Source organism: Ostrea edulis, chromosome 9, assembly GCF_947568905.1.
Source record: "Ostrea edulis chromosome 9, xbOstEdul1.1, whole genome shotgun sequence".
Classification (NCBI taxonomy): Eukaryota; Metazoa; Mollusca; class Bivalvia; order Ostreida; family Ostreidae; genus Ostrea; species Ostrea edulis.
In genome coordinates this window covers 43,969,169-43,989,509 of record NC_079172.1, presented here as the reverse complement: position 1 = coordinate 43,989,509, position 20,341 = coordinate 43,969,169, and the positions used below count along the sequence as shown (strand labels likewise).

At 32.6% G+C, this 20,341-nt stretch overlaps 1 protein-coding gene across 1 annotated transcript; it reads left to right on the top strand.

Annotated features, from left to right (window-relative positions):
• The first annotated feature begins 508 nt into the window (after positions 1 to 508).
• On the top strand, positions 509 to 15,711 carry LOC125658885 (DCN1-like protein 1). The gene is made up of 7 exons (XM_048890321.2): positions 509 to 671; positions 756 to 969; positions 7,010 to 7,178; positions 9,979 to 10,109; positions 11,717 to 11,799; positions 12,052 to 12,148; positions 15,364 to 15,711. The coding sequence occupies exons 1-7, from the start codon at positions 564 to 566 to the stop codon at positions 15,438 to 15,440; spliced, it is 879 nt and encodes a 292-aa protein (XP_048746278.2). The 5' UTR covers positions 509 to 563; the 3' UTR covers positions 15,441 to 15,711.
• The last annotated feature ends 4,630 nt before the right edge of the window (positions 15,712 to 20,341 follow it).

The window sequence follows — 20,341 nt, the reverse complement described above, 5'->3', positions numbered from 1 at the left end:
TACATATTGTACCTTATTTTGGCAATTTCAAATCCCTAACAAAAAATTGTCAAAACTTCCCTAAAATTGAACGAAAAATTCCCAACGAGAATAAAGCTTTTATTCAACTTCATGAAAAATAACATCTTGAGGAAAATTTTGGGCACTATATGTAATATTTCTAACGTGGAAGAATATTCAACATTGAAAAATTCTTAAAATTAGTGTGAAAACTAAATAATTAATATTACGATCTTAATCGGCTCTCTCTCTCTCTCTCCCCGAATTTGTGCAAGTGTGTCTTCGTACGCGTGCTGTTTAACGTACGTACGCCATTAAATGTATCTTTATTTCCAAGAGGTCACCCCTTTATAGCAATCCTAGCTTGACCATCACTCCTAAAAATTTCAGTTTAGTAAGTTGCATTGGGCCTGCCAGAATTATAATATATTCAGAAGGCATGGCATAGATCTTGATCATAGTGAGATAAACGCTTGCCTCTTACATAATCAAGGCAGCCAAGGGTTGTTTTACCAGTTATTTATTTTTTGAAAATTCATAATGCATCAATATTTACCACAAAAATGTGCTTTCAGGATGTTCTTTTTTTTCCTTCCACAAATGGCATGCTTTCAAAAAACGCATGCGCGGAAACCTCCATGACCCTAGACTATGGAGTAACATCTGAAATGGTAAGGAAATGGCAAAATAAACTTTTATCCATTTTGTGAACTATAGTTACATTTCTAGTTATACCTGATAATTTTATATTGTAGCACAAGTTGAAAAGTTCCCAAAAAGACAAAGTGAGGCAATTTATCGCCTTCACTCAAACGGGAGAGAAGTCAGCAATAAACTGCTTAGGAGCTCACGATTGGAAACTCGATGTTGCAGTCGACAATTTCTTTCAAAACCCAGATCGCTACAGCAGCGAACCCAGGTCATCTGTTGACAAAAAGAAACTCGATAGTTTATGGCAAAGATATAAAGGTATAGTCTGAATATTTGGCTTTGTTGTGGCTTGGCTCGAATTTTCTCCACAATGTTTATTTAAAGAATGAAATTCATTTTTGACAAGTTCATATTACTAAAGTCGAGTTTACACTTTATTACGTCTCATCAAGAATCTTGAATTGTTGTAAGACAGCTCATATCATTCAAATTGATTGAAAATTAGTGTATTTTATTATCTATTTTTTATTTATAGCAATTTGTACCTGTTTCAGTGTTAGTAGAATGAGTAGTGGACTGTCAGGCTGCGACAAGTGAAAAATCTTGAATTTTGCATTTTCTTTTTTTTAAACTACACTGACTGTTCAAAATTTTCAGAACACGTCAATGTTAGAATTTGTGATTGCTGCCAAAATATACTAGAATTTAGGGCATTTTCGAGTTCTTCCATGTCCGTGTTTATTATGTATTTTAGTGACTATTGCGTGAATTTTTTAAGGCATAGTAATTTCCGGTGTAATTGTAGTTAACAAAAACAAGGAAAGTTTCTTGTTCCTTTTACCACAAAAAGTAACCTACAACTTTAGGCTATGTAAGCTTGCGATTGGTATGTAACCTACAACTTTAGGCTAGTATGTAAGCTTGTGACTGGTATGGATTTCGAGATCTTTTCTAAAGATGTTGATACAAGTAGATACATACAAAAAATGTAAATCTCAATTGCCGATGTATAGGAAAATGATTGAATTGTTGGAAATCATCAAATTGAAAATTATGTCAGAAAATCTTAAAGACATACCAGCTAATAAAGTTATGATATTATGATTTATTTTTACAAATAATTACCACTGGAATGAACAGCGACTTCAACATTACATTCCAGTTGTCATAAGCAAAATTGTCATGATAGCTGCTTATCTTTCATTACATAGATTTAATGTACTTAGTACTTACCCTGGTTGTCTGATCAAGCAAGCAGAGTTCTTGAAATTTCTTTTGAAATGTCAGACATTTGGTCTGACACTGTTAGAAATAGTGTCAGCCAAATTAAAATTTTGTCAGTCCAGAAAAAAATGCATCACTTTTGAGGTTTTTAAGAATTTTATTTATAATCAACTAATTGTATTCAATCTCCATATCAATTCTCTCCATCCTGTTCATAGATTCTCCTTTCATTCGCTTTCTCATCTTGCTCTCACTCTGAATCCTACTCACTTTGAAATTCACTGAGTCTTTTTCTTGCTCTACCTCTCTCTCGCCTTTCGTTCTCTTTCAACCTCTACTTTTCTCTTCTCCTCCACTTCTCTCCCACACCCTCCACTTCTCTCTCTCTCTCTATCCAGTCTTTTCCTCTCAACTTATTTCTCTTCTTCCAATTGTTCTTTCTACTCTTTCTTTCACTTTGGACTGGGTGTAGTTGGTCTTTGGATTTTGAGCAGATGGTGTCACCTAAGTAACCTCATCAAACAGAAGCCATTGTCTTCCGGCTTGCCAGGCGGATTGAAACAATAAGTTTCTTTTCTCCTCGTAGATCCTCGACAGATTCCTCACGTTTACGTTTGAATGCCTTGCCAGGTTTAGCATCGGTTTAAAATTTTATGGGTCACATGGCCACCATTTTTCCCAATAAAAAATGGACTTTGGTCCTGAACTTTTATCGGCCATCAGGAACAACAATTAAGTAATTTGTGTCAGACATTTACTATTATTATCGGAAAATCCGACACTTTTCAAGAACTCTGAGCAAGTGATAAATGAGAATAAGAAACATACTAAATTTGACTCACCAGCAGGTTGCACACCCTACTTTTATGGCAGTAGTGGAAATGTAAAGTTGAATTGATGAATTGAATCCACATACTGAAGTATCCCACTCCTCCCAACGATGTAGGATTTTGGGCTTTGGTTCAACTGTTGAAACCCTTTTTTATGCCCCCGCCACAAAGTGGTCGGGGCATATAGTTTTACCCTTGTCTGTCCTTCCGCAGCACCCAGTTTTCCGCACATTTTTTCTAAACGATTTGATATATTGAACTGATTTTTTGTATGCAGATGTATCTTGATGAGTTACAGATCGAGTTTGAGTTTGATTTAAGTATTTTGAATTTTTATGGTGTCGTTCCCCTTTAATGTAGTAAAATTAATGTTAGGACCAGTTTTCCAGACTTTTTTTTTAAATGCCTTGAGATATTCGTAGATTTTTTTGTATGCAGGAGTACATATTGATGAGTTACAGATAGAGTTAGAGTTTTGTTCTGGTTCGTTGACTTTTGATGGAGATGTGCCCCTCTAACGTAGAAAAATTTATTTTTACTGTTAAAAAAATTAACCCATATAAAGGATTGTTGTTTAGTTCTTCATTGTACAAAATGTGTGTTCTTCATTGAACGAAATGTGTGTATCGTACAATCTGAATACCACATTCACTGCCATACTTTGATGGATTTCCTATATACATTGGACTTTGTTGCAGGCGGGGGCATTCTTGTCTAGTCAACACATCTAGTTTTTATTTGATTGTCAAGAATTTAAAGTGGTAAAACCTAAACTTCCTGTTAGGCTGGCTCCCCTCCTTTTTGAAAAATTGTTCTACATGCCTTTACTGTAATTAATCAACTATTTTGATTAACTAATCAGATTTCATAATCAGCATCTAGGGAAAAGGCTGTATTAATTGTCATCAAAACCCATGAGGCAATCACTTACATGTAACAGTCATGCTTGGATGGTTATGTTAATCAATTCTATGTTTTTCATCTTAACTAAAAAGCAACAATTCTTTTAACTTTGACCAGGGTAAATGTTTGGGTGGGGCTTATAATCTCAGCCTTTAAGACAGACAATATTGATGAGAGGGGTGTCAGTTTAACCTTGGCCAGGAATGAAATATGACCATCTGGTTAGGTGTGAAAATTATAGACTGGAGTTTTGAAAAATGCAAGTACATAATTTCTATTGCTTACCTGTGATGTCAAGGTGTTTTTTTTCTGTAAGAAATAAATTTCATTTTTGAAAATATATTCATGAGGGTATGAACTGTGATGCTTCATGCTGGCATAATTCATTAATAAGTGTGTTAGCAAATGTGAAGTTTACTTCTTATCAATTTACATTCTACTTTCATTTCTGTAGTAATAGTAGAAGTAGTAGTAGTTTTATTCAGGCAGAACAATCATTTTTGTATAAAACATCAAAATATAAATAAATAAATACAAATGTCAGTTGTATAAAACTTAGCATACCAGATGTTATCACAGTCATTTTATCACAGTATTGTCATCACATACAAGATAGTATCACTGCTGCATTATGTACTTATATCACAGTCTACCTAGGATAACCCATTACAGCAAAAATATTATTGCTTATTTCCATTGGGGTCCTTGAAAATTTAAAAATATGTCTATGTCAATAAATAAATTACAATTGGATGACATGGACAGCAATGTATAAAATAATTTGGTAAATAAATGATGTAGTGTGGCCTGAATAGAGTAAGATCAATGTACAATTAAAAACTTAAAATGAATAATAAAACATGAATGAGGTTCAATTTCTATATACAAACCCCCTATTCTCCCTCTGGCAGGCTTCTTGTGCAAGATGTGTTTTAACTTATGATTTGAAATTTACATTATTATCAACGGACTTAACTTCAAATGGTAAAGAATTCTGTCAGAAGTCCCAGCAGTTAAAATAGACATACCATATTTTATCGAAATTCGTATACATTTTACTGCAGCACATTCATGAGGAAATGGCTATCATTACAATTTGTAAAGATATCAACATGATCAGAAGCATTGGAAATTTAATTAATGCCACCAACCAGTCCAAGTGACCCTTTTAACTTCTGTGCAGAATTGAATATTAAACAGATATTGAACATGATTAATGAGTAGAATATCAAACAACATAGTTCTGCATCCTACAGTACAGCAGTGAATAAAGAACAAACACATCAGTATGCATGATGATTATCAAATGGTACAGTCATTTTCTTGATTTTCATAGACTGAAAACTGATAACTTAGACAAAATATCATGAAATCATTCTATAAACTTCTCGGGGAAACCTGCCACCCCTTTGATCAGGCAGTTTCATTCAAGCCTGTGTAGAGAAGTTTTCAACAGCCATACATTTTTTTTAATACACTATGTGACACATAAACTATTATTATTGTGTTATTGAGCATATGAAGAGATTACAGTAATATGACAGGATGCAATACGTGCATTATTCACATGTACATGATCATCTGTGGTTGTGATAAACAGAGTAGTTTGAAGAGAAAGGTCCTATTTGGTACGCTGGGAGATTTATTGGTGGTACTCATGACAATCATCAATGAAATACATGTATCATGTCTCCAGGCAGTTTGTCAGGGGAACTATTTTGTAAAATGTATTAGACAATTAGGCCAATTCAAATTAATTGATAGATTATCATCCCCGCCCACCCCTCAAAAAGGGCCCGCCCCGATTTTTTTTTTGTTTTCGCAAAAATCATGATTTCAAACAAACTTGCTTCCCAATGATATTAGTGAATGATTAAAGTCACTGAATGTTGGTTTTATATCTTCTACCAAGGATTCTTTGAATGTTAACTTGATTAACACTTTGTGTGATGCCTTTTGTCATAAATTTTTTTTCTCGGGAAATAAATATTAGAAAATAAAATCCTCCCACCCACCCCATATTTTTTGTGACCCTGGATGATAATCTACTAATTAAGTTGAATTGGGCTTACAATATTTTCTTAAAGTAATGCATTAAATTACAATTACTTTTGTAAAGATGACCACTGACTAGTGCGCTATGGATATTAAAAGACTCAATATTTGTGTTTCCACTTAATTTTATTATTAAACTGAGATTGAAGGTTAATTAAAGGGACTGGGTCATGATTTTTGATAAAAATATTTTTCATTTTTGATGTTAAACATTAAAAATATAACTCATTTAATGTTGACAGCCAAATTTTGACCTTCTGAATGCAAGAATAAAAGCAATATTTTAGCGTTGAATCTGTGTTATGTAAACAAACACTCGAGTCTTTTTATGTACAAACAAGTGAAATATTGATTTTGTAATATAAGGCATCTTAATTTTGCTTAGTCACAAATTTTACCTTTTAGATGACACATTTTACCCCAAAAATACTTGAAATGTGAAAGATATAATAAACTTTGATCGATATCCATTTCTGTTGAAAATTTCGTAAACAATAACATACCGCAATCTTTGTTTACAAAACAAATAATAAAATCTCTAAAATGAGCTTGTGTGATAATGTATAACCTTATTTTTTATGTGAACTCTTTTAAACACATTAGACAGTAGATTTTGATCATTAAAAGTGAAAAAGAAAATTTTGGGGAAAATCGTGAATTTATTTACATATCTTATAAACTTTCAACTTTTGAAATAGGCTATTCTGATGCTGGGTATGAATACACTGGACTTAATCTAAATGTAGGCAAACAGTAGCATATGAAATGCAATAAAAATTAGTAGAATGTGAATTATAAAAGAAAATGTCTTGTAGTTTTTGAAAGTATGAGATATGATGTGGTTTGAGCCCTCTTCACACCAGTGTATTTCATGAAACACTTACATGTTGCTCCAGTCAATATATTCCGGTGTCAAAAGGATCGAGGTGCATGCGTGTCATCTCATCTGCTTTCACAAAAACTGAACGATATTTCTTAATCATATTTATAATCATTCTACACATGCTAAAAGGGATTAAAAGGGATTTAAAGTAAAAAATTAATGTAAGATTATATATATATATATATATATATATATATATATATATATTAAGAAGAACAGTGTATTTTAGTTAAAGGGAATTAATGTAAGAAGGACAGAATGGATGTATTTTTAAATTAGTTGTCTCCTTCAATGTTTGTGTGAATAGTTCCTTGTAAATATTTCTAATAAGTGTATATACTGTGTAGTGGCTTTCTATCAAATAAGTGAACAAATTGTAGCTCTTGGTGATCCCTTCAATCAATTCATTTTGCTTCCATACTTATATACATTCAACCGATGTTTATTTTTTGTAACTTGGTAGATCCTCATGAAGAAGACAAGATGACAGTGGATGGTGTGATGAAATTTTTGGAAGATATGAATTTAAGTCCTGAGTCTAGAACTGTTTTGCTCATAGCATGGAAGTTCAAGGCGGCGACGCAGTGTGAATTCACAAAAGAAGAATTTGTCAATGGAATGGCAGAACTAAAGTAACTTCATTTTTATGATTATCACAAAGAATTCATTAGTTGATGAAGCCATATTGAGAGTCATGCTATGTTGAAATGGTATAGTTGTCCTTTGGTTGTAAGTTGAAGAATGGTTTGAATACTTTGAGATCTTTCTGATCAGCATACTTGCCAACCTCCAACATGCAAAAATCTGGTCATGACCCTCTTTCACTGGTATTAAACTGATGTACGTAACTGCAGTTACGTACATCCCAAGATGTTGGAAGAAGAAACAGGTAAATTAGAATAGCGATGTTTTTGTCTTTTAGAAAGCAAAGTGAAATACACTTCACAAAAGAGGATGTCTATTTATATCAATAGTTCACAACTGTACCCAAAGTCTTCATGATACTGTCCCGAATTTGCTGCAATCAGTATTTGAAATACGTAGATTGATGTACGTAACTTTCACAATATGATGTACGTAACTTTCTGATTTGCACATAAAAGATGTACATAACTCAAAAGATCTCCATTAAACTTTTATTCATTTGTTCATTCAAAAAGCCCGATAGAATGCCTTCATCAATAAAAATCACATGTTAAATAATGCTACCAACATGCCATCAAATCAAACTTTCAATTTAAGCTCTTTTAAGAAGATTTAGGAATGTTCTTTCATATCTATGACATAGTACCTATAATGCTATAAGTTAAAAAGCAATCAATCAAAAAATGGCACATTCACAGATAAACTTCAATTAAAGTATGCCACCAATATTCTTCAACGGTAACCAAACTCGTTAATGTATGAGCAAGTACAGCATCGACCATGTTTTTATAACAAAAGGATAAGGGACTGGTCATTTAACTTGGTTGGTTGGTTGGGGGAAGGGGGGGTGTGTTACGACAGAATTTTTTCCACACTCAGTGAACGACAATTTTTTTTTTTATTAATTTACACTTCGCGACAATTTTTTCCAGTTTAATTTTGCATTACTTTTATCTGGGACTACTATTAATGCAAAACTTTGCTTCAGATAATTTTTTTTCTATTTTTTCTGCACCAAAAATTTTTTTTTTGTCAGCAACAAAATTAAAAAAAAAAAAAAACCATAGTCCCTTTCCGCAAGTCACATGGTTGGTCCCTAGGCAAAATGCTGAAAATGTAGGTCAAACTGACCAAATTCTGGCGGAAGTTGCATTACTGTACAATGCGCATCTAATGACTAAATATCATTGATTTTCCATCAATATCCTAAAACTATCATTGAACTAGTGTTACGGACGGACTAATGGAAGGACGGGCATAACTCTATATCCCATCCTGAACTCTGTTCGATGAGGGAATAATAAAACTATACAGTTTGAAAACTGATAATGAAATAAGAAGAAAAAAGGCCTGCCTTAAACTTTCTTTGTGTAAAGCAAATTAATTTTTTTCTTTGATTTTTATTCAAATATAGAAAACTATGATTACGTACATCATATAGGAAAATTACGTACATCAACCAAAAATATTTTAATGAGTTACGTACATCACATGTGTTTTTACACAGGAGTTTAACTCATCCATTCAGGAGAAACAAACATATTTTACCATTCTGAACGATAAAGCGTAAAGAAATACACAAACTTGACTAATTAATATCACTGAATAGTTGATAGGATAAGATATAATCTAAATTAAAAAATTACCCGTTTCTTCTTCCTCCATCTTGGGATGTTTGTAACTGCAGTTGCGTACATCAGTTTAATACCAGTGCTCTTTGGAGAGTTAAAAATCTGGTCATAACACGTAACTTACTTATTTTATTGAAAAGAAGCCTTGTAACTCAAATTCCTTACAGTGTCAATTCTCCGGGACTACTTTCCCCTACGAATAATGATAGCGATGATATTGGAGTTGTAGTGTAACAGAGCTTGCTTGTAACTTACAATGAGAAAACAGGAATACTTCATGAATCAAATTTATTGATTAAATTTACATGATAAAAGGGCATTGAAGGTTTCATTGTTTAGCATTGACCAAAAATTAGTGTGTATTTTTCTTTTCATACACTGCAAGTCCTTTCAGAATATGCATTGCTGTTTAGAAGAACAAGGGAAGTTTGAGCTAATTTTGAAAGTATTTCAAATCAGGGACCTATATAAACGTCCCTGTTCTAATCATGATTTGAAGGAGAACTTATATCGCCAAATCTAATAAACAAGGGCAGTTTAAATATAAAATACTATTAGCCTTACACTATCGTCTCTCAGTTTATTTTATCCAGTGAAAGTTTTTTTTTTTTCAAGATTCTTTTATTTGTACATAAATATCGATTTTCTTTTTGTTGATGGTGTTGTTCCTGCTGGCCCTGGTGAGGATCTCATTCTGTCAAAAGCCATTTTATAATTACTTCTTACTTTGATTAGTCGAAACATGTCCCGGATATATTATCGCAATAACACCTGCGCTTATAATTTACCGATACACAGCCTTTGTTCATCAGCATTGTTTATGTAGATCCAAGCTTGGGGTGATAACTGGAAATGAAATGTGTGAAATAATTTACAAACCAAATCAGGAGATTTTCGGGTTGATTAGAAAAAAACCGTGTGAAAAGGATGACCCACCAGGTCATGAAAAATAATCGGGTTACGGATCGAAAAAAATCGGGTGTAACCCGATGAATCAGGTGAGTTGGCAACTATGCTGATCAGATTATGAAGCAATCAAGTCATGAAATACTTGTATTATAAAGGTAACAGATTTAGGTGGTATCAATTATCAGTAAGAAATTTGAATAGCATTTATGAATTATGTCTATAGAATTGTACTTGATCTGTGTTTCAGCTGTGATTCAGTAGAAAAACTAAAAAGTAAATGTCCAGTGCTAGAACAGGAAATCAGGGATTCCAGCAGGTTTAAAGACTTTTATCAATTCACGTTTAATTATGCGAAAAATCCAGGACAAAAAGGGTTAGGTAAGCGGATGCATTGGAAATTTCATTTTTGCGTGCATTATGTACATGTGTAAGGTTGATACCATCATGTAACATCAAGATTGTACAGGAACAAGTGACTCGTCCTTGTTATGTATGTCCATATGCCTGTAAAGTCTTTACAAATTTGTAATGATAGGCATTTTCTCATGAACGCAATGCAGTTGTAAAGAATATAGTATGTCTACTAGTATTTCATTGATGAAAATCTGACAGAAATGAAAGTAGGATGTAAATAGTAGTAAATGTACAAGAAATAAGGTTTTTTTTTAATGAAAATAAATGAGTCTGAGCTGCAACATTTCATGCCAGTATGCTTTTCATGAAGTGCTAATGCGTTTCATAAACTTAGCAGTATGCTGGTGTGAAGTGTTACAGTTTATGATCTCATAATTTTTCAAAATTGAAAATTTTTAAGTATACCATGATTACAATAATTATACCCCTGCAAATAAAGATCAGGTTGGGGTTACAGGAATCCATCTAGGTTCTTTTAACTACCATTATAGGGTAACTTCCCCCCTTTGACAACAAATGAATATTTCTCCTTCACAGGTAAAATAAAAATTCTCTTCAGGTATAAAAACTTAACAGAATTGTATGATATATGATTTTAACAAAAATCATTTTTATATAAACATTGTATTCTATAAAGTAATTTTTTATAATTTTCAAAATCCTTCTGTACAGATAAGAATTGGTAATCTATCAATTTATATGCTTGTTTTGAGATATTATAATCTGAAGTGACAAAATTTTGATAGTTTAAAAAAAAAAGCCACTTTATAAATACTATATATATCAATTTCAGGGATGTCGGCATACAATAGAAAAAATGCCAGCATATGAGTTATTGCCCTTGGCAACATATTTAGATATTTATTTAACATGTAAGATTTTTCAGTTTTAAAAAGTTTATATTTTTTATTGCACCCTGTTAATAAAATTCCTACAGAAGATACACTTCTGTTATGCACATAGTTTAATTAAAATTTTTGCAAAAACATATGATGTCGCGTGTGTGACACCCAGGTTGCATAAAACGGATGGTGCATCTCATCCAGAACTTAGCCGATTTTTAAGTCCTGACCCTCCATCAAGATCATTACAAATGACCAAGGTCACATAAATTAGAATCGTGTATATGGTAGTTACGAGGGAAAAAACAGTTATTGGAAGTACAATTTATATTCTAAAAATGAATTGTACGTATAAAGACAGTTTTTGATTATGAAGTACCCAGAAACTCCGAATTTAAGGATTAGAACTGTAGAAATGAGGTTAGATATTAGTTAATAAAATAATGATTTATGTAATTCTTTAAGAAGTGCATGCATATTGTTAGGGTAAATTGTCTCTGAATATAAACTCATACATGTCCAGGTATAGCATTGTGTGAAATTGGTTATTTTTATAATGTAGACTAAATTGTTGTATTTCAAGATAGCAAGTGATCAAATTATTTTTCAGACTGTCTCTATTATAGTGAAGTATGAGAAAAATGTATTCAGAATTTGCAATATGAAATATGTAGTCAACATCTGATTTTATTTCTACGATGATCACAGTCTTAACCCTTTCTTTTACAGACCTTGATATGGCAATAGCATATTGGAATATAGTTCTTGCAGGCAGATTCAAATTTTTAAAATTATGGAGTGACTTTTTGCAGGTAATGTTTCAAAAATGCATATAAAGACACTTTATGTACCTGTCTGAAATGAATAAAAAGCAAACAAACATGGCCAAGGACTGTGCATACTTTATAATAGCCTTCACAGCACATCGCTTTTTCTTGGGTAACTGTTAAACAAAGTACGGTAAATTATCTTGATTAAAAGTTTAATTCTAGAACACAAACAGGATCAATTTAATCACAGTGAAATTGAACAACATTTAAAAATTGTGTATTTATTTTTTCTAGGAACATCACAAAAGATCAATTCCCAAGGACACCTGGAATCTGTTATTAGACTTTTGTAATATGATTAATGAAGATATGTCAAATTATGATGAAGAAGGTAAGAACATACAATAAAAAAGGAAATTTGAAAAAAAAAATGTAAAATTTATTCAAAAGACAATTACTAAGAATGAGTAGTATTACCAACCCCAATTTTAAGCTGGTGGTACTAATATAGACTAGTATAGAGTATGTTGGTACTAATATAGACTAGTATAGAGTATGTTGGTACTAATATATAGTCTGTACATTTGTTTTATGAAGTACATTCTGTATAGCTATTACTTGGAAGCTGCCATAGTGTTAGCTGCAGAACTGTAGCTCTCTGAAAAAATATTTTGACGGAACAGAGAGCTACAGATCCACCCCTTATAAAAACCTTCAATTTACGGCACACAAAAAGCTTATATCGTTGTATTCTTGTGTTGCTGTCTCATAAATTTAATATCAAAAAATTCTTCACATATTTTCCAACTATACTTGTGTCCAAACATACCTTCAAATATTCATTAAAGCCCCATACGACCCGAAAACTCCCAGCTTTAAATGATTTCGTTTGTTGACGTAGCCATGGTAGGTAACCAGTCAATTCGAACCCTGTTGTTGTTGTTGGTATCTATTCATAAAATTCGTCATAAGCTTTTTGTGTGCCGTAAATCGAAGGTTTTTAAGAGGTGGATCTGTAGCTCTCTGTTCCATCAAAATATTTTTCAGAGAGCTACAGTTCTGCAGCTACCATAGTGTTGTATACCGTGTATTGCATCTCAACAATTTGGCGTATCAAAAATGATTTACAATAGACCAAAGATGAAACAGATCCCCAAGCATCAACCAGAACTCAGAAGTAAATTATTAAACTTAAGGAAAATAATACCTGGTTGTTGTGTTATATTTTTTTTATACCCCCGCCATGAAATGGCTATTACTCACCTTTCCATTTGTTGTAATTTCATTCCATCATAATTTTGCAGACCTTTATTTGCGGTGTTTATAGATTATGAGTTGATTTTTGGTATGTGTCGCTATAAATACTGGTAACTCAATTTCGTGTTTACGAGAGTTACTGCCCTTGGACTATGAAAATTATCCACTGTTAATTTCTCAGACCATGATCTAAGTGAGAGTGTCACTGTGGACCTTTATTATAATGAATTACAGGTTATGTTTCACTTGTTTAATACTAATCTACTTTTATAAGGTTTATTGCCATAGAACTTTAAAAAATATACATGTCGGTATCAAAATTATATTTTTTCATTAGACTTTACATGTATACATTAATAAAATGAACAAATGGTGATAATTTTTTTCAAGCATCTGGATGCCACAATTAGGATAATGTTGCCAGAAACGTCATTTTAAATGTAATTTGTACATAATGGCATTTTATTGTGAACATGGTCAATATGGTTTTTGTATCTTTAAATGAATATGATATTCTAGTATATATATATATATAAAATCTCAATTGATGAAATAGATAAATGCATTCCTTTCCCCATCCAAACAGTGTTTTAGTACACAGTAAACTTAATAAACAGGTCCTCCTTCGGCTTCCATGCCCTTTGATACAAAATTAGTCTAATTCAATTCTTTTCACAACTTGCAATATTATATTCTATTTTGATTTTTATTTGCACTTAAAAGTAATATTTTTACGTCCATGGACTTTTAAATATTTTAAACACGGATGTCAGCAGGGGCATTTGTGTCACACGGACACATCTAGTTTAGAAACAGATGGAACATGAAGGTATTTGTAAGCCACCTGAATTACACTGGTGAATAAAACATGTCCAAAATATTTGTTGCTAGCAGTAATGCAAAGACATTTGATGTATAGAAGTTCGTATTTGGCAACAATATTGCTAGCACTGTAAGGCCAAAAACAATTATTGATAAATAGTTTCTCAGGCCAAAATTTATTTTCAAATGTTGATGAGACAGGCAGGGTATTTTTTTTTTTTTTTTATTATTTTTTTTTTACCTAGCTTTTAGGCAGTTATCTTTCCTTTTTATGTTGACTGTAGAATATGTTACACTTTCTTTCTCATGTTCATGTTTATATAGAATAAGCAATGGGATTTAATTTTCATAAAAAAAGCTTCGCATCACTTACTATTATTCTTAAACACTTGCACGTAAATGAGTATGCATTCAATAATTTTTTGATAAAAAATAGACCTTCAATTTCATTAAAACCTTCAAAAGGTTTTACATAAATATTTATACCAGAAGAGTTACCTCATTTACATAGATAAACAAATAAAAGTTGAAAAAAATTCCATGTAGTACCTTTTCAACGGATGCAGCAGTGCCTAAGAAACTATTGATTAATTCTTATGGCTTAGATTCCTAAACATATGCGAGGAATTTATTATCACATCATTTCTTGAGCTTTTAAACTGCTAAAATAAATATAAAAAACTCTTTGATCAACAGAGCACTTGTGAATTTATGTTTTTGCAATTTGACGTGTGACTCATTTGGTGATATTAAGTATTCGCATAAAATAAGGAATCTACAGTACTCAGACAGTGTGTCGTGATCCTGAACCTCGGTCATTTCACATCCGTGGACTTTCCAATATTTTAAACTTGTATGTCAGCGACAGCATACGGTGTCAAACTGACTCATCTAGTTCTGAAACATGATTTTTGTCCCTTCCTCTCCTTATTATAAATCCAGGTCATAATTTTACAATTGGGAAACAGTAAAATAGTGGAGTATCCTCTCTGACCAGAGTACATTCAGTTCTTAGAGTTTAAAAAATTTACACACAATGACACAACATTTATAATTTTTTTATTCTGTGTGATACTCAGCCCATGGGCCTCTTGTTTATTTTGAATAATGATCATTTATATTTCAACACGAGGTAATGTACACTCATTTAACAAACTACCTTCTTAGCTATGACAGGAAATGATTGTTGATGCATTAATTCCATCAGATTGTTCACACTGAACACATTCTGGATTCCACAGATAGAATAATGTAGCATAGTAGAACTGCAATGGGCAAAGGAATTTTCAAGATTTTATTAGAATTACAGTAACAATTGTTTTGTGCCGTGATTTAGGTGTACATGCATCCGAGAATCAGTATTTTATGAGGCCTTGCTTTTGATCGTATTTTTTACCTGTGTAGGGAAGAAATTATTACGAAAAAACAAAATTTGTAATTTCATTTTACTATTTTCTGTTCATAATTAAAAGCTTGCTTTTATTTGGATCTTTGTTCAAATATGTACATGGTTCTATTTATTTTCAGGAGCATGGCCGGTGTTAATTGATGAATTTGTAGAATATGCAAAACCACTGATTGGTCCTAAAAGTACAACAGTTTGAGACAGCCTGTTCCTTGATATTTTGTACTGTATTTTTCTTGAGGAGGATCACATGGACAACAGCCTTGTACTGTCACAAATACCAGCATCGATAATGTGAAAATTCCTGTTTTGTTTCATAAAGCATAGCACAATACCTCCTATCTGCCACAATATAATGGACATGCAAAGAATATTAAATATTCAAATTATTTAATGATATATTTAGTTATTTACATTGATTATGGAGTGATGTCTTTGTATGTTTTATGTAATACATCTTTTAAATGTTATGATTTCTTTGGTGTGTTATTTATTTTCAAGGTCATTCAAGTCACTCAGGTGACCTATTTGCTATCTGGTTGTCTGTCATTAACTTTTACCAAAAACTGGGGGACATTAATTTTGGGTCTGTCTGTCTGTCAGTCAGTCATTCTGTCTGTATTCTACAGGATAAAGTCTTATTTATGAAGGGATATGTTGAAAATATTTCCCAACTAAATGACAATACGGTTGCACTCTGTCAAAACAATGGAATGTATCCTATTGAAGTGTAGATTCAAGTATTACATTTTGTATATGAATAATACATAGGACAAGATTTTGAATAGAAAAGCAAACAAATGTGTAAAGTATGCTTTTATTTTGGCCTACAAGCGAAAACGTACATCATTAGGGAGAGTGCTCATATTGGCTAAGGGTGCTGCCCATTCCCATCAATTTATTGACTAAATAAAAAGTGCATCAAGACTCAAGAGACAGTGGTGGAGATACTCGGAATGCTATTTTATTTTTGGTGTCTTGTGGTGCTACACCATTAAATCAACAGGTACAAGCCTACCGGTAGCAGAGCATAAAAAATATACAGCTTTTATGAAAAGAAGGAAGAATAACTCGCCTGAGAAATCTGACATGGTGGAAAGTGGAGGATTGGTACAATAATATTTTGAAATTGAAAACTTTCAAATTTACCTTATTCAGTTAAAAATACATTTTAAGTAGAGGGTAATTGGGGGTGGAGGGTGGATTAAAACCCCTGCTAGACTCGAACCCATGATCTACAGAACAGTAGTCAAATCATTAACCTGCAGAGCTACCCATCGAGGCAATTACTTTAAAAGGAATGTACATTATATAGATGATACTTCTAATTTTCATTCCTCGTTCAAAATAAGTCGGCCATTATGACGTTGCATTACTCCACCTTATGGTAATGCATGTTGTACACAATAAAAGTACACCGACTTCTTTTACTTTGCCTCCAAATGTAAAGTTTAGATAATTTTCAAGGGGGACGGGTTGCGACTCCAGTTTTGAATCCATTCTGGCCAACGGGGGATGACCACTCGCAGAAATTCAATGAATTCAGGTCATAGTGTCGTGGTTGTATGCGACAGACTATATGCATCCATAGCTCATTACAATAAAATTCGTTAAAACACCTCTTGTGAAGTATGATTACACCACCAAGAGTGAAACAGGCTCTCGAAGATTTTTTATATGAATTTTTTGATTTATTTCGGAATGATAAAAAAAGGTGCATTGTTTGCAAATAAGATACTCTAGGGTCCAAATTTCGCTGTGATTTGATGCATAATATGAATTCATGTATCCAAAAAAAAAAAAAAAAAAATGCCGAAACGACTCGGATAGACGTTCAAATTTTTTTAGATAGAAAAATATGAAAATTGAAAACGTTATTTGCTTTTAGTTTTTAAATCTTCAAAAAAAACATTTAGAAAAAAAGAAATATCAGAGAATATATTTTAAACTGAAATTGAAATGAAAAAGTCAAAATTCAGAAATATTACGATTTTTCGTATTTGAACCAAGCCCGATCGGAGGTATGAAAATGTAGTTAAAGAGAACATTGTAATCAGAAAACTCATTCCTTGGATGTAAATGATTTACAAATTAAATGAATTTATAAAGGAAAGTAATTTCTTGATGAAAAGTGCATACAATTAACAACAATTTGATTATTTCAGTAATTTTTATCAATTTTGATCGGGATTGGTACTTTTTTCTCTCATTTGTTCTAAATATAGTGATATTATCTGAAATTTGGTCACTTCGTTTCAATTTCTTTTTAAAATATATTTCTTCGATATATCTCTTTTCAAACTGACAGGTTTTTGAAAAGTTTATCCGTCGATTTGAAATATATCAACAAATAACGTTTTCAATTTTCATAAATATTTTTTTCTAAAAAAAAAAAATCACATGTAGAACGTTTATATATCTGAGTCTTAGATATATGTTTTATGAGATATTCATATCATGCACCAAATCAGCGAAATTTGGACTCGAGAATCTCTTATCTGCAAACAAAACACCTTTTTTATCATTCCGGGAAAAATCACCAAAAAATTCATATAAAGTAATTGAGAGCTTGTATCACTCTTTCGATGGTGAAACCATACTTCATAAAATATGTTTTAACAAGCCACTATTAAAACTCATTATCAGACGAGAGAAACGCTTACGTTATTGTACATAGACTTGGTCCGGCTCGGTAGACAAGGTGTTTGGATGTATGCATCGGGCATGTTTCCGGTACGTTGTTTTACTCACAGGGCTCAGACGCAATGTACATGGCATACCCAAGTACCAGTACTGTATTTAATTTAGTACACTTAGTGGGGACTTACGCTGTGTACCGGTACAGTATTTAATTTAGTACACTTAGTGGGGACTTACGCTGTGTATCGGTACTGTATTTAATTTAGTACACTTAGTGGGGACTAACGCTAGCTGTGTATCGGTACTGTATTTAATTTAGTACACTTAGTGGGGACTAACGCTAGCTGTGTACCGGTACTGTATTTAATTTAGTACACTTAGTGGGGACTTACGCTGTGTACCGGTACAGTATTTAATTTAGTACACTTAGTGGGGACTTACGCTGTGTATCGGTACTGTATTTAATTTAGTACACTTAGTGGGGACTTACGCTGTGTACCGGTACTGTATTTAATTTAGTACACTTAGTGGGGACTTACGCTGTGTATCGGTACTGTATTTAATTTAGTACACTTAGTGGGGACTTACGCTGTGTATCGGTACTGTATTTAATTTAGTACACTTAGTGGGGACTTACGCTGTGTATCGGTACTGTATTTAATTTAGTACACTTAGTGGGGACTTACGCTGTGTACCGGTACTGTATTTAATTTAGTACACTTAGTGGGGACTTACGCTGTGTACCGGTACTGTATTTAATTTAGTACACTTAGTGGGGACTTACGCTGTGTATCGGTACTGTATTTAATTTAGTACACTTAGTGGGGACTTACGCTGTGTACCGGTACTGTATTTAATTTAGTACACTTAGTGGGGACTTACGCTGTGGCACTGAGGGTTAGGCCCTATATTGTAAACTTTATGATAGGCGTCTGACCCCTGTAGTTTGAGCTAAGAAGCGGTTACAACATCATCTAATCAAAGAGGAGAGGCCCATGGGTCACATCGCTCACCTGAGTCACGACGGGCCTGCTGTTCAACTGTTGTGATTTATAAACAAAAATTTCAATATTTATTTCCTATGAAAAATGTTGACCCCATATTGTGACCCCTATCTTCAAAAGGTTATGACATAAGCAAACTTTGATTCACACAACATGGGGATATCTCAATACCAATATTACTCGTATGACCTTGCTGTTCTGGATAAGGTTCATTAGGTCAAATACCATAGTGTGAGAGGAAAGGCCTTGCCATAAGTGATAAAGATTTACCTTGAATAGTTCAGAAGATAGTTTTCTTATACATAGGTCAACCTCTGAGGTCAAGGTCACAAGGTTAAAAACTTTGGTGCCTTAAAAGAAGGTCTTGAAAGGAATACACATATGAAATAGGCCTATGAGAGTCCATTTATCATTCAAAGGTTATGAGCAAAGTTTGGGCAGACAGACAAGAGAGTTGCGGGAGCATAAAAAGTCAACACAACTTGGAAACATTTGCATTTTGATATGATTTAGTGTGACTCTGCTACTCATGAAAAGAATTTGCTTTTAGTAAATTTCATGTATATTCCCATGTAGTACGTTGATCTTCTATTGTGGTCCTTCCTATCGCTGGCGCCTTTGATGTGAACAAACTTGAATCTGTACTAGCTGTGACTAATCATAAGCCTGCTGTTATTGAGATGAAGAATTTTAGGTGGATAAAATATACAGGTTGGTAATAAAATATGAAGGGTAGATGATTGCCCAATGCTGGAAAGTGGACAAATACATCCCCAAACGTGCGCAGAAAATCTTGCGCCGTAAATTGCACAATATTTACGTTACAGGAACTGTAGCGTTATGGTCAAAGACAAGAATATAAAACCATAACGCTACAGATCTGCAGCTACTTCATATCGGGAGGCTTTCATGGTAGATTTAAAAGATGTTTGTATGGCATGCAGTTTCTACATTTATTCCTCTTTAAAGATATCTCATAAATTTTATAAGATATCTTCTGAAGTTTATGAGATATCTTATAAAAGATATGAGATATCTTATGATTTTTTCTTTATACACTGTAAGATATCTCATTAAATATATGAAATTTCTTATAAAGTACATGTATTTGACTCATTAACGTTTTTAATATAAGATATCTCATGAACTATATAAGATATCTTATAAAAGAAATTTTTATAAGATATTTCATATATTTTATAAGATATCTTATAAACTTTATTAGATACCTTGTGTAATATACAATATATCTTATAAAGTTTATGAGATATCTCATATAGTTTATAAGATGTCATATATTTTATGAGAAATCTCATAAACTGTAAATTTTATGAGACATCTTACAAGCTTTGTCCTATGGGTATCCGGGTTAGATTAGATCCTCAGTACCTCTCGTCGTAAGAGACGACTAAATGGGATAATCTTTCGGATGAGATATGCTAAATGTTTTATAAGA

What these genes read in the sequence shown, in the direction of transcription:
- LOC125658885 (XM_048890321.2), top strand. Translation starts at nt 564, where the DNA reads ATGTGCTTTCAGGATGTTCTTTTTTTTCCTTCCACAAATGGCATGCTT. An exon ending in TCCAGGACAAAAAGGGTTAG is followed by an intron (nt 10,110 to 11,716) that starts GTAAGCGGATGC and finishes TTTCTTTTACAG; the next exon opens with ACCTTGATATGGCAATAGCA. An exon ending in GTCAAATTATGATGAAGAAG is followed by an intron (nt 12,149 to 15,363) that starts GTAAGAACATAC and finishes ATTTATTTTCAG; the next exon opens with GAGCATGGCCGGTGTTAATT.